At 55.4% G+C, this 13785-nt stretch overlaps 1 protein-coding gene across 4 annotated transcripts in view; it reads right to left on the bottom strand.

The window, feature by feature from the left end:
• Positions 1-13785, bottom strand: part of SH3PXD2A (SH3 and PX domains 2A) — a 224506-nt gene that overhangs the window by 57897 nt on the left and 152824 nt on the right. The window contains exon 7 of one of the 4 annotated variants that reach the window (XM_079136318.1): positions 1517-1561. The exons of the other annotated variants lie outside the window; for them this stretch is intronic. Coding sequence (XP_078992444.1) covers positions 1517-1561 — 45 coding nt within the window. The remainder of the gene's footprint in view (positions 1-1516; positions 1562-13785) is intronic. 4 annotated transcript variants of the gene reach the window in all.

Below are 13785 nucleotides of genomic sequence, written 5' to 3'. Positions count from 1 at the left end.
ATCTGTTAGAATCTCTAGCACCAGCCAGTCACCTCTGAGCTTCCTGTCTCACAGAATTCTCCAACATTCCAGGCAGGGACACCAAGGCTCAGAGAAACCTGCTGACTTGCCTCAGACCCCCAACCCTGAACTCCTCCCAGCCAAACTGCCTCTCCTGGGTCTCTCACTCCAAGGAACGGGGCTCCTCCTAAGAAGACAGGCCCTGTGGTGGCCTCTACCTTAGGATCCCCATTACCCTCCCAACCCTGGGCATGCCACCAAAGCCCCTCCAGCCCCTCGAAAGTGGTTCTTCCCAGGCTGCACTGGGCCTGCTGGTCTCTCAGCTATACGTTTGGTGAATAAAATGTATTGCTATGGGCCAAGTGGCTCACTGGCTCATGCAGAGGGGAAAAAGGGACAGGCGCCCAGTGATTAGCTCAGGCCCCAGCCCCTCGTCACAGGGAACACCAGAAGGATGATTGCAAGGGAAGCGGACCCTCCCCTCCCCACTGCCTCCTCTTCTCCTGGCCCCTCTCCCGGGACTTCGGCCTCCCATTCCCTGCCAACAGCTGTGGTGGGGAGGGCTGAGGCCTGGGCTTTAAGCCCTGGAGCCGGCCCAGCCCCCTCTGACCCTTGATGCTTCTGCTTTTCCTCCAAGCCCCCAGCCTGAATCTCTGCTCTTAGAGATGAAGGGGCCCCATGGAAGACCATTCTGGAAATCCCATCCCTCCCTTGATCATCTCTCTAGGCACTGAAAATCCTGCTGTTCAGGTTTTGATGCCATTGTGCAGCAAGACCAAAGGCTAAAGGCAAGTCCCTGACCCATGGCCCAGTTCTGCCCAGATGCAGGCCAAGTCCCCTGTCCCTGAGGGCCATGTGGGCCAGGCAGGCCAAAGCCTTGAGAACCCCCAGGCTAGAGGCAGCTTCAAGATCTGGATTGCTGGGTCCTGGGAGCTGTGACCCACCCTCCGTCACAGTCACAGGGCAGCCCCCCATGCTCTGTCCCAAATCACCAGCTCCCCACTGAGATCTCTGGAAACCAGGCTTGGCATAGGGGACCTCAGCTCCCTACCTCTGGTTTAACTACCTGAGATGAGATGAGTCACCTTCGGCTGTCCCACCCCACTCTCACCAGGCAGCCCATGAGATAATGCTGAAGAGAACAGCAGCCCACCATGGCCCAAGTGCCTTCTGTGTGCCAGGATCCCCAAGGTAGCCTTCCACTCCCCCAGGGAGGTCAGGGAAGCCGCCCAAGGAGCACAGCCAGGACGTGGCAGAGCTGGGCTTCAAACCCACACACCCTGAGGCCGCAGCACATCTGCTGACCAGCACCCCACAAAGGGCTCCCAGGCTGGACCTGAGCACTGAAAAGGGGTAGCCTGGCAGGCAGAGGGCACAGGGAATGCTAGAGGCTGCCGACAAAGGCTGCCACACGTCACAGGAAGCATGCGGCAAGGAGCCCGCGGGCACCGGCCCCGAGCATGCGCGCTGGGACACATGTTCGCATGCACGCGCGCTCATGCACACCGAGCAGTACCTGTCGAGTCCTTCTTGGGAGACTCCGTCCAGCTGGACAGCCACACTTCAGAGTCCCCCGAGAGCAAGCAGCAGGGGAGGAGAACCAGAGGAGAGAGAACCGTTAGGCAGGCAGGAGGTCCACCTCGAGTGGCGAGTGGCGGCAGGCGCCGCTGGATCGGCAGCCGTGGGCGGAAGGCGGGGGAGGGGAGGGGAGTGATTTCCTGGCCCTGGGATGGCTGCTGGGCGTGGGCCTGTGTGATTACAGAGGCTGGGACCGGGATAATGAGGTGTCTGTCGAAACGCAGGAATCCTCTGGAGCGCAGAGTCCTGCGCAGGGCCTCCCTGCAGTGGGACCCTCTGGTTATCAAGCCCTGGAGCAGCCAGCCTTGTTCCTTCTCTGGGGCCACGTGGGTGGCTGGCCCCACAGGGCTCCCGAGATTCTGGTGAGCTAACAGGCTGAGCAGCCGGGACCCAGAACCTCAAATGTAAGGGTTGGGGCACTCAAGGCCAGGCTCCAGGTTCTGGGGTACCACATCAACTAGGTATCCCTGCTCAGCTCTTGCCACAGTCCCACCCACTGAGGGACAGACACAGGCCCTAGAAAGTGGAAGGAAGTCTCCCTCACAGAGCCTCATTCCTGGCTCTGACCCTGAGAGGCAAGTCTAGTGACCAGGACATGAGGGCTCTATTCCAGGCTCAGACAGTGGTATCCTCTATGGGCCTCAGTTTCCTCACCTGTGAAATGGGGTTAAGTTGTCCTGTCAAGAAGGAACAAGAATCAAAGCACCACAGAACACCTGATTATGAGATGGGACACCATTAACGGCCTGAGACAGAAAGCTCTTGGTCTAATCACTGGAGTGAACATTTTTAGAACATCGGAGGCTGCCACATAAAGATCCTGGGTGCTGTCTGCCCCCAGAGACTCGTTTACTTCCCGTAACAACCCCACGAGGGGGCACACATCTGTGGACCCATCTTGCAGACAGGAGCCATTCAGATAGGGGACGTAACTGAGCCAAGTTCCCAGGGGCCAGAAATGCAGCCAGGCCTGGCGGCACCCCAGGGCTAATACTTTCTCTGCTGGACTGTTCATCACCTCCAAGGAGCAGAGCGCTGGCTGCTGCGGGGACGACTATTGGAAAACATGGAGATGCAAGTCTGAGAGCAAACCCTTGCACCGTCCACCGAGCTGTCCCGGAAAGCAGCCTGATCCCTTCACAGATAGTAACAATAAACAGCAGCTAACATTTATATAGCACTTACTGTCTGCCAAGCTGTGTACCAATATTTTCCATAGAGCAACACATTTATTTTTCACAAGAAACCTACAGTGATAGGTACTATTATTCCCTCCCTTTTGCAGACGAAGAAACCAGACCAGAGAGGTTAAGTAACTTGCCCAAGGCTGCACATCCTAGTGTCCATCTCTTATAGGGACACAGACCTCGGGCAATCAGAGCTTGATGCCACTTACCATTTAAAGCACCCCCTCCCTTGCTGAGCAAGCTGCCTTCTAATTGTAGACTGACTTTCCACAGAGAAATGGGAAGCTGGCCCTTCCAGATTGCATGGTAAGCCCACAAACTGGGACTCTGTGGAGAAGTTCAGGGAGGCCTCTGGAGTCTGACTGCCTGGGCTCAAATCCAGGCTCTGTCCCTCTGAGGAAGTTACGAACCTCTCTGATCCTTTCCTGATCTTGGGGTGAGGTGACACACTTCCCTCTGGGTTGCTGTGAGGATTAAATGAGGCAGTACATCACAGGGCCCTGCACAGTGCCCAGAGAGCGTGAGCTGCCACTGGCCATATCTACCCGGAGTGTGTTCGAATACGCCTGGCTCCCTGGGTTGCAAAGATGAAAACCAGATGGCATTCACTACCGTACGTGCCAACACTGGCACCTGGGCCCAAATATTTCCCCCCAGTCACGCTCAGACATCAGGTCAGCTGAATAGGGGTCAAGGGATGACCAGGGTTAGAGCTGCAGCCAGGGCCTGTCCCTAGGCCTGGCAGCCAGCAGGCGCCTTGGGCAGCAGGAGTGGTGCTGGTGCAGTGGCCCAGCCCGGGCACAGGCAGGGCAAGCAAGATACACCCAGGCCCTCGGAGGTCTAAGCTGCCTGAGCTCTGAGCGCGGGGCTTTCCTGTCGGGTGCCCACATCTTGCGAGGGTTCCAACTTCCGACTGCTCTATCCTGAGATGTGGCTGTGTGGGCGGCCCAACCAGCAGGGCCAAGTCACGCCCATGGGCAGGCTAGTGCCCAGCTGGCCCTGCCAGCCCTATGCTACCCAGCTAAGAGGTCACCCACAGCCCCTTCCACCTCCAATGGTGTTCCCACTCCGTACCTTCCTTTTGGGGTTCCTCATGAGGAAACGCTTTGGGAAAGACTGACCTCTCTGAGTGAAGCCAGGGAAGGCATTTTCCCCAGGCCTGGAGAACCCACTAGAACAGGGGTCTGCAAGGAGCCAAAGAGCATTTTAGGCTTTAGATCCTCTGTGGAGACCCCCTACTGTGCCTGTGCAAATACAGCCACCAATGGAATGGGAAGCGGTGAGCGGGCTGTTCCTGAGCGTCATCCACGGAACCACATGGTGGGCCGGGCCTGGTCAACGGGCAGACAACCTGAGCTTGTGTCTGTCCCCTGGAGCCCTGTAAGCAGGCCTTCCTTCCCCTGTCCCCAGTGGAAAATGGGAAGCAGACCAGAAACGAGTCTATCTTTCTAAAAGAAAAGCTTTATGAAAGATGACACTTTTCCCAGTCCTGTGGACGTGCAAAATCAATCCGGTTCCACGCCCCCGCTTTGGAGTCCCTTCTCTCCAGGCCACCCTAGCAAGCCCTCTCCCCGGGTGGGAAGGAGCCCTTCCGCTTCCTTACAATGCAGAGGAGAACCCCTGGCTCGCGGGCCCTGGCTGTCTGGCCAGAAGGCAGAGCAGGCGGCTGGCGCGGGGCTGGGAAAACGGAGATGGAGAGACAGCGAGAAGGGGCGAGCGGGCCAGAGGGCGCAGCGGAGGAGCAGCTGTGACTGACACAAACCAACTGCCTTCTGTCCTCCCCACTGTCTCCACCTCCCTTTCCTCTGGTGACAAAGAACCAAAGGCCCTACAGAACAGGGTCATGGGCCTGCTGGGAAACAAGGGGCACTGGACTGGGAATCTGCATGAGGGGTCTTGCCTATAACCGGCTGTGTTACTTTGGGTAGGTGGCTTAACTCCTCTGAGCCTCCATGCTCGTACTGTGAAATTAAGCATTTGGGCATACTGATCTCTAAGGTAGCTGGCAGATGTTCTAGACTTCCCAGCAGAAACCTGGTAGTCTCCACAACACCAGTGTACACAGCTGAACCGAATCTTTTCAGAGACAGAGATCAATTTCCACAGAAAACTACCTGGACGTGGGCTCAAAGTAAGGAAACCCAAGTTCAAAACAGATCTCTCAAGAGGCACGGAGCAGAAATGGGGAGCAAGATTAAGAAAAACCTGGTTCATGTGCTCAGCTCCCCCACCGCTGCTGCTTGCTGACTTGGGGGCATCTAGCAAGTCTCTGAGCTTCTTTTCCTTCCATAGTGTGGGCTTGAAAATACCTACTATGCTTCCTTCATATGGATGTTTGTGTGGTGGCACACGCCTGTAATCCCAGGTACTCGGGAGGCTGAGGCGGGAGGGCCCCAAGTTCGAGGCCAGCCTGGGCAAGTTAGCAAGACTCTGTCTCAAAATAAAAAATAAAAAGGGCTGGGGACATGGCTTAGTGGTAGAGCATATTTGGGCTCAATTCCAGTATTGGTGGGGGACTGAAATGACCCACTGCCTGTGAGAGGTTGTGGAGTGGAGGAAATGAGCTTTCCAGGACATGGAGGGGAGTAGGGGCAGGGACAAAGCTGGTGGCAAAAATCTGTGGGTTCCTGGGAGGTAGAGGCATGGGGATGCGTCCCCCCTCAGCTACCCCGACAATCACACTCCTGCCAGCGTTCCTCCTGGCTGGCAAGGTTACAGGGAACCCCAGGTGCATGCAGGTCATGGCCAGATCGGGGGGACCTGAGGGCACTTCGACGCTGATCCCCATTCTTGCCAGGCCTAGCTGACAAGAAAGCAAAGGACCGCCTACACGTGCCTGACTTTACAGAGGCTCCCAGGACGACCCTGCCTGGCCAGACTGAGTCTGGGGGAACCCTTCAGTTTCTTGATAAGGCTTCCTTTAACCTCGAGTAACTCCAGAGCACTGGGAACTGGGCTCAATTACCCAAATCTAGTCCTGAGCCACGTTTCTGGGAAGGCTTCCCTGGTGTAAGGCAAGTTCCACCATCCACACTAATAAATCTAGAGCAGGCTGTGAGCCCAGATGGGAGACACAGGAGTGAGCACGGCGGAGGCCCAAACCCCGTGGAGAAAGAAAGCGAACTGAAGGCTCAAGGGACCAGGCAGGGGCACCCCTTACCAGCCTCCACATCCCCACCCTCGGGTCCTGGAGGGGAAGGCACACCTCCCCTGTCTGCTGTGCCCTCCCTCCTGCAGGACCCCCCCACCCCCCCGGGCATTCTTACACGCAGCCTTGAACTGGCTTCTGAATAACCGCTGTACCCTGGTCCTTTCTGCCTATGGCACAATGACACTCTGCATGTGGCTGGACTTCTTGTTTCCTGCAGACTGCACCTGCTTCTTTTTCTTTCTGACGAGGCCACCAGGGAGCCCAGCCACCGCTTTCAGGTCATCGACTACATAGGGTCTAGCAGCAGCTAGCCTCAGTAGTTAATAGCAGCAATAGTTGTTCCTTTAAGAGGGGTCCCTTTTTTGTGGCAGGCACTGTTCTTATACCATCTGGGGTAAACCATGGCGTGAATTAAGATGGCCAAGCTGGAAAACATGTCTTTCAATCCAAACTCACCTGGATTGAAAGGTGAACCACTACGAGCTTGCAGTGGTTCACTTACTTAGTGTGTGCTGTGGTTTGTGGGTCTGAAATGCATGTTTAAATGTGACTGCCACTGTGGTCCTATTGGAAGCGGGGGCCTCGGGGAGGGGTCTGGCTTGTGGGGATGGGATAGAGCCTTTCCCTAGGAATGGGCTAGCTACTGTCAGTCCTGCCCCTTTTCTCTCTTGCACCTTCTGCTTTCCACCATGAGTTGAAGTCCCAGATGTGGCTCCCTGATGATGGACTTCCCAGCCTCCAGACCCCAGTAAATCTCTTTTCTTTATAAATTACCCAGTCTCAGGTATCTTGATACAGCAACAGAAAATGGACTAAGGTAGCATGTGTGTGAGCTGCTTCTCACAGGGGAAGCTCTGTGAAGCTTATTTTAGCACGAGTGGCAGCCGCCATCTGGCTGCAAGTACTTAGAGCAGGAAAACATAATGCCTTTGCACCAGAGGGTGAGGGGTTAATGCTGCCATAGCAGCAGCTCTGCCCAGGCCCTGCCTCCTACCCCCATCCTCGCTGGTAGGGACAGCTGGTTTCATGGAGGTGTGCAGTCACCTATGGTCTCATGCTTAGAAGGGCCTTGGGCTGGTTTAATGCTCTTCTGTCCCAGGGTTGAAATCATTCACAATTTATGAACAAGAGGCCCTGTGTTTTCATTTTGCAGTGGGCCCCACAAATTATGTAGTTGGTTATACCAAGGCCTGAGGGTCCTGGGCCACAGACTTCTGACCTAAACAAATAGAGTACTTAAGAGGAGAGTTAGTAGGGCTGCATTTCTGCTGGATATTTCTGAAAGACAAAAAGCAAATCCCCAGTGCTTGTCTCCAGACTCCCCACTCTCTGCCACATCCTTGGCTTCTTGGGGGTACCTTAAAGCTGAAAAGACCATGTTAGGACTCAGGACCAGAAACAGGAAGACACTGGCCAAAGATCACACAGCAGTAAGGCTGGGAACAGATTATGCCCCACTCACTTAACATCATGCTACACATGGTGCTCAACATTTTATGGGCATTACCTTTTTTAATTCTTACAACAATCTGCATTTTACAGGTGAGGAATGTGAAGCCCGGAGAAATCAAGGTTCTTTCTCAAGGTCCTACAGCAAGGAAGTGATGGTGTCAGTCTTGGGCTGAAGCAGGCTGGCTGGGAACTGGGATCCAGGGGCCCTAATGGAGGACATTATTTTCTGGATCCTCCCCAGTCACTGGCTAAGACCTTATTTATTTCTGCTGTGCCTCTCTTTGTAAATGCAGCCATATTCCTATTCATTGTGCACTCAGCAAGAAAAGGCCTCCCCCCTTTCCCCAGAGTGTTGCCTTTCCCAGAATCCAGGGTACGTGTGGGGGCAGCCCAACCCCGGACAGGAATGCACTCTGACCCTCTGGCCGCTGAGCTATGCAGTCAGGAACAGTCAGTTTCCCAGTCAGGTGGGAACAGGGTGCAGAGGGGGCTGGGCCTGGAGCCACCCACAGCCCCTGAGGGACTAAGTTCAAGGGCACCTGCCTAGTCCAGGGCTGGACCAGAAGGAATGGAGAGGTGGGGTCAGCCCCCGGGGAGCACTGCAGCTGCCTAGGGGGCCGCCCTGGTGGGGGCAGCAGACAGGCCAGACGGTGCCGGGCAGAGCGGAAGCTTCCCTGTTAGACAGGTGCTGGGGCTGGTCGAAGGCAGCGTGGGTGGATGGCGGGGCGCTGCGCGGGGAGGTAGGCGGTGCAGGCCTCTGCTCCCAGCAGCTGCTGTATGACCCCATGGCAGCCCCTGGGGTGGTGGCCTCCCCCTCGGTTCTCAGGTTCTCACCTCGCCCTACTCCGCCAGGGTGTTTGTGTGTGGAGGAGACAAACTCAACACTGTGCAGAGTTCCAGGACCCCAGCCACCCGCCTCCCTGGGGTGGTCTGCCTTGGTGGTCCTCCCCACTTACTGGGATGCACCCCCCACTACCCCACCCATCAGCTCCCTGAGAAGCCCCAGCCCAAGCCCAGTACACATGCTCACACCGAGGAAGAGGCAGGCTGAAGCCAACAGCTGCTGGGCCCAGCCCCACATCCTGCCTGCCTGCTCCAGGCAGGTTTGCCTTTATGGGAGGGATCTGGGAGGGAGCAACCGAGCCAGTGGAGGTGCCCTCAGTGCCCTGGAGACATTCCCATCCCAGACTGAAAAGGAGAGGGTCTTCAGAAGACCCTCTTGTTCTCAGATCATCATTGAATCAACTCCAGCTATTCAACAAGTCAGCCGTGCACACAGCTGGGGGCCTTGCTTTGGACCACCTGACTGTACATGTAGCACAGCAGTGGGGACACACACCGTCCCAAGCGTTCCTGTCGGCTTCAAGAGTCCTGTTGGCTTGGGGAGATAGCCTGGTTCCTCAGTCGCCTGCCTGGCACTGTTAGGGCCACCACAAAAGTGATTCCTTTTTCGCCAGGGCTGCCCAGACTCAGGAGGAGGCAGGCTGCTCTTGGTAGCCCACGGCCAAGACCGGGAGGCTGAGCCTGTATTACTGGGCCGCCTTTGGGGCAGGGCTCCCCAGGTTCAGCAGACACCTGGCTGGACGCTGCCAGGAACTAAAGCAGGTCAGGAATGCAGATGAGGGTGGGCGTCCAGGGCAGAGCTCATTCCTAAGCAGAGACTGCAGACGCCACTTCTCCGTGTGCCTGATTCCCTCATCTTGCCCTTGTTCACTATTTCAATTGGTTGCAGAATGTCTGGTTAAGACCAGAGTCCTAGCAAGTGTCTGGTACATAGTAGGTGCTTAATAAAAATTTGTTCAATCTCTAGGTAGACCTTAAGTTCCTTCAGGTCTAAATCCTGTCCATACCTCACAACACCTTGAAGACGGGAGTTACACAATTAATCCTCAGTGGCTGCTGGGAGGATGATTGTTCAGTGATCTTGGTTCCTCTTGGTTCCACAGATATCAAAGGAAAATGAGACTGATCCACTGCCCAAGGCCTTCTTGGCACCTGTGGCCCTGCCCTTGCCTTTGTCCAGCCTTTGCCTTCTGTGTCAAGCTTGTGCTGGGCACAGAGGCTCACAGGAAGACCCCTAGCCTGGCAGAATAGTCTAGCAAGCTGCTGGTTTGCAGCATCTGCTTTAAAGCCTTTCAAAAGATTAAAAAGAAATTATCCATAACCAATATGGTCTTGTGGCAAGATGGATGTTGTAGGAAATTGGAGTCTGCGCAGGAGCAACTTGCTTATCTACAATGTCTGCTGGGAGTGGGGCTTGGTGCAACCCCCCATGGTGTTTGCTGGGAGCCCCTGGGCCTCCCCAGCTCTGTGTGAGTCTGACCAATCCCCTGAGCTCCCTGATGCCACGTAAACAGAGCTGTGCATGTGCGCGCGCGCGCGCACACACACACACACACACACACACACACATATCACTGCTTGGGAAATCCCCACATCTGGCTCTCACGTGACTGAGCTATGCCCAGAAAGCCGCAGCTGAGAGGGCCTGGAGGACAGGGGAGGGCGGAGTTAACCCTTGTGCACCACAGTGCAGGGCTCTGGCTAATGCTGAGCTTCCACCCCAGGGAGAAGCCTGGAAGGAGGCCTTGTACTCTGATGCTCTGATGGTCCTGTTCCTGGTTCATTGCACAAGCGTGGGGAGGTCAGGTCATTTCTCTGGGTTCTGCTGATCTTCCCCTGGGATACCAAAGGGCTGTTCTTTGTCCTGTCAATCCTGGTCCACCATCAACGACTTGGGGTTCTTCTGGATGGACACTCCTTCCCCAGGGGAGGCCACAGTCAGCTATCCAGTGAGTACCTCCTAGTGCCACCTGGCTGGGTATGGGGGCCACTGTCCTATCATCACGGTCAGGATTCATGCCTTCCTTTCACAGGTGAGGACAAGCATCTCTCAGGAGACCACTAGAGGGGCCTAAAAATAAGGAGATTAGAAGTGGCTCCTGGGGCACGTTCTCTCCAGCCAAGGTGCCACAAGTCTACCAAGCCAGAGGTCCACAACAGCACCCCTGAAACACACCACACAGTAGGTACCCCGGGGGTGTGGCACATGGGGACAGGTAGTGCTGTGACTGGCCAGATGTCTTCTGCATGATTGTTCCTTCCCTTTGCCCAGCTGGCTCATTTAAAACCCTGGGTGAACCAGCTGTGGGAGGTTGTGAGCTTCCTCAGCAGGTCTGTATGCCTTGCATGGAGACTCCAGATCACTCCACCCTGGCTGTGTGTGGCACTGGTGACACTGTGTTGACACTGCTGTTGACGTGTCCACCACCCCCACCTGACTGGGAGTCCTCAGAGGACGAGGACCTCGTCATGTCCATCTTAATACCACTAGGGCTTGACAGTAAGTCCTGGCACATAGTAGGTACTTAGATGTCCATTAGACCAGCCTAGAAGGCAGCCATGGCCAGAGCCAGGAAGGCCAGCTACAGGTCTGGCAGGAGCCATCCAACTCCAGAGGAAAAGTCTAACACCAACATTCATTCAGAAACTTGCTTCCAGGCTGGGGAGATAGCTCAGTTGGTAGAATGCTTGCTTGCAAGCATAAGGCCCTGGATTCGATACCCAGTACCGCAAAAAAAAAAAAAAAAAAAAAAAAAAAGGAAAAGAAAAGAAAAGAAACTTGCTTCCTATCCAATCAGTTTTCAAAGGAACCCTCCCTGCCTCACCCCCAGGGCAGACTGCCACTAGTGTCCACTGGCCATGGACCTAGGGAACACAGCACAGTCCAAGTCATGGAGAAAGGTGGAGCTGAGCGTGTCTCACCCTGGCGGATCCACATGCATGCAAGGTCTCCCTGGGGGCCACTGCCAAGGCACAGAGTCAGGTTAGTTTGGTCTCTCTCACTGGCCTGTTGTCACTGCTTTATAAGAACCTCGCCCTCCTGCAGGACAGTTGTGTACCCACTCAGACCTTGTTCCAACACGGAGAGGGCCTAAGGTTGCCCAGCACCAAGCTGGGGAGACCTTGCCTAACAGGGAAAAGCAGTCTTGGGAGACCTGGGCGGGAGGCTCCGTCTAAAACCCCACACCCGTGAGCCAGGAGCCTTGCCAAGGGGAAGGATGGGGAAGAGGCGCCAACTCTTCTTTCTGAGCATGGAGTCCTGAAGGAACTCCCGACAAGGTCCCGCTGCCTCGATGCAAGACTCCAGCTCTCACGTGAACTAAATCCATCTTCCTGCCAGATGCTTCGGTCACACGTGGAAACAAGATCCAGAGGGCAAAGCAAAGGCAGTCGGGGAAGAGCATTCTTTTTTTTTTTTCCCTTGCAAACTTCTAAGTTTTCCTAAATCTTTGGAAAAAAACATTTTTGCCTTCACATTTTAAAACTGACCAATTACAGACAGGCCCTGGGCCAACTAAGTTACACATGCCACATTTCTGTTTCTAAACAAAGTAACTTTAGATCAGAAAAAGGTGCTAAAACAATAAGTAATGCACATTTTCCCCAAACCTTTGTTTTTCCATTGGCTTCATCATTTCTGGAAATGCTGCCCTGTTGTCACATGTCTGTGACCCAGAAGGCTGAAGGCAGGAACAAGTTGCTTTCTGGCCGAGGGCCGCGGTGGGAAGCGTTTCTTTGCTGGACCACAAGCTGGGTGTCTCCTCCCCATGGGAACAAAACCTTGTGGGTTTTAAATAAAAGGCAGACGGAGACTCGTCACTGCCTCCTGATGAGGCCAGATGGGAAGGCCCCTCAGATAGCCATTTGCCAAGGCCCCAAATGCTGGCCTGGTGTTTCAGGGAGAAGAAGCTTAGAACTCTGTCCTCTGACAGGTCCCATGGTCCTGCCCCTCTAGTCCCCTTCTGACTCAGGGGATAACTGAAAGCATTTTCAGAGTAGCCCTGTCCGTCCGGTCACAATCCCATCTTGAGGACGCCAGCCCTCCTGCCACCTCGCTGCCTGTCTTCCCCGAAAGTGGTGATGGATGCACATCTAGAAGGTAACCCTGGCTTGGTTTTGGAATCCTGGGGAGCCTGACAAAAATGCAGCTGTCACCCCAGAGATGCTGATTCCATGGCCTGGGTAGCACGGGGCTCTGCATTTCAGCGAGGGGGCTCAGTACTCTGCGGTACACACCTTCGCTTCTAGACCAGTGCCCTACTTTGCCAGCAGTGACTGGGGCAAGCGGGCAGAGGGAATCAAGGCTCGAGGCTCGCTGCCTCTTCCTGGGATTCCAGGAGGGGGAAGCACTCCCTGCCCTGCCCTGCCCTGCCCTGCCCAGGCTCCGTGTGTCCAAGCCAGTCGGGCAGAGGGCGTCGTGGCGCACACACACGTGAGCGGCATCACTTTCTCCATCGCATCACTGCCACATGGACTGGCTGTGGAGTTGCCAAACCAATCAGCCTCCTTTCATTTCCAATTAGATGACTTTGAACTCCAGGGGTGACATCAGGCTGAGGACCCAGTGCCATGAAAATAAAAACTGTTTAAAAACACCACCCCGGGTGAGAGGTGCCAGAAGCCCGTGCCTTTACGAGACACGCTTGCTCTGGGGATGGGCGGTGGAAGGGTTCCAGGAAGGTCTTGGCCATGTTCACGAAGCAGCCTGGGCCTTTCTTGCTGAGGATGGGTGGCTCAGGCAGACAAGGAAACCCTGGAGATTGCTTTGAAAGGTCCCACGTCCAGCGGCTATTCTCTTCAAGGCTTCCTTTCGAGAATCATCTCCTGCCACCCCTCCCCTGGAGCCTTGTCACTCCTGCCAGGATAAACGCTTCTCCTTTCTTCAAACTTCTCAAATTCAGGCTGGGGATGTGGCTCAGGGCTAGCGCACTTGCTTAGCATGCCTGAAGCCCTGGTTCAATCCCCAGCACCACTCAAACAAAAAAGTTCTGGATCTCCTTCTAGCCCCATGCCTGTGCTCACGACAGTCTCTCCCACCAGGGGATACTGCCACACCCTGCAGATCACCCCAGTTTCCGGCACCCTTCTCCAGTCTTCCCCTACACCTGTGGATCAGAGCCCTCCTGCCTGGTTCTTGGGAATCCCAGGCATGTCCTGCCCTCTCAGGTGTACTCCATGGGCCAGGCCAGGAAACATATAGGAGAGAGGAAGACCTCATGGGGCCCCGAACGCTGGGGCAAGGCAGGCTGCTGCTGGCAGCTTGTCTCTGTCCATCTCCTCTGCGGCTGATGAGCAGGACGGGCCCAGAAGGAGACGGAGCTGGTTCTGTCCTGTGCCCTGCTGGGCCATTCATCTTAGGGGAGAAAGAGCCCAGAGGCCTCCAGGCCTGCTTGCTCTGCCTCACGATGGCCCTCCACCTGTTCCAGCAGCTGCTGGGACCTGCAGCAGACCATACCCCGGGCTAGCAGCAGCCCTTCTCTTATTTGCATGGGTAAGAGGAGGGTGGGACTAACTGCTTCAGATAGAGGAATTTTTAATAGTAGCCAGTACTGAAGGGTGGGTCTTATTCTAAGC

Source organism: Sciurus vulgaris (assembly GCF_902686455.1).
Source record: "Sciurus vulgaris genome assembly, chromosome: 4".
NCBI lineage: Eukaryota > Metazoa > Chordata > Mammalia > Rodentia > Sciuridae > Sciurus > Sciurus vulgaris.
Note: the sequence above shows the minus strand (reverse complement) of the source record. Positions and strands in the feature narration are given on the sequence as shown.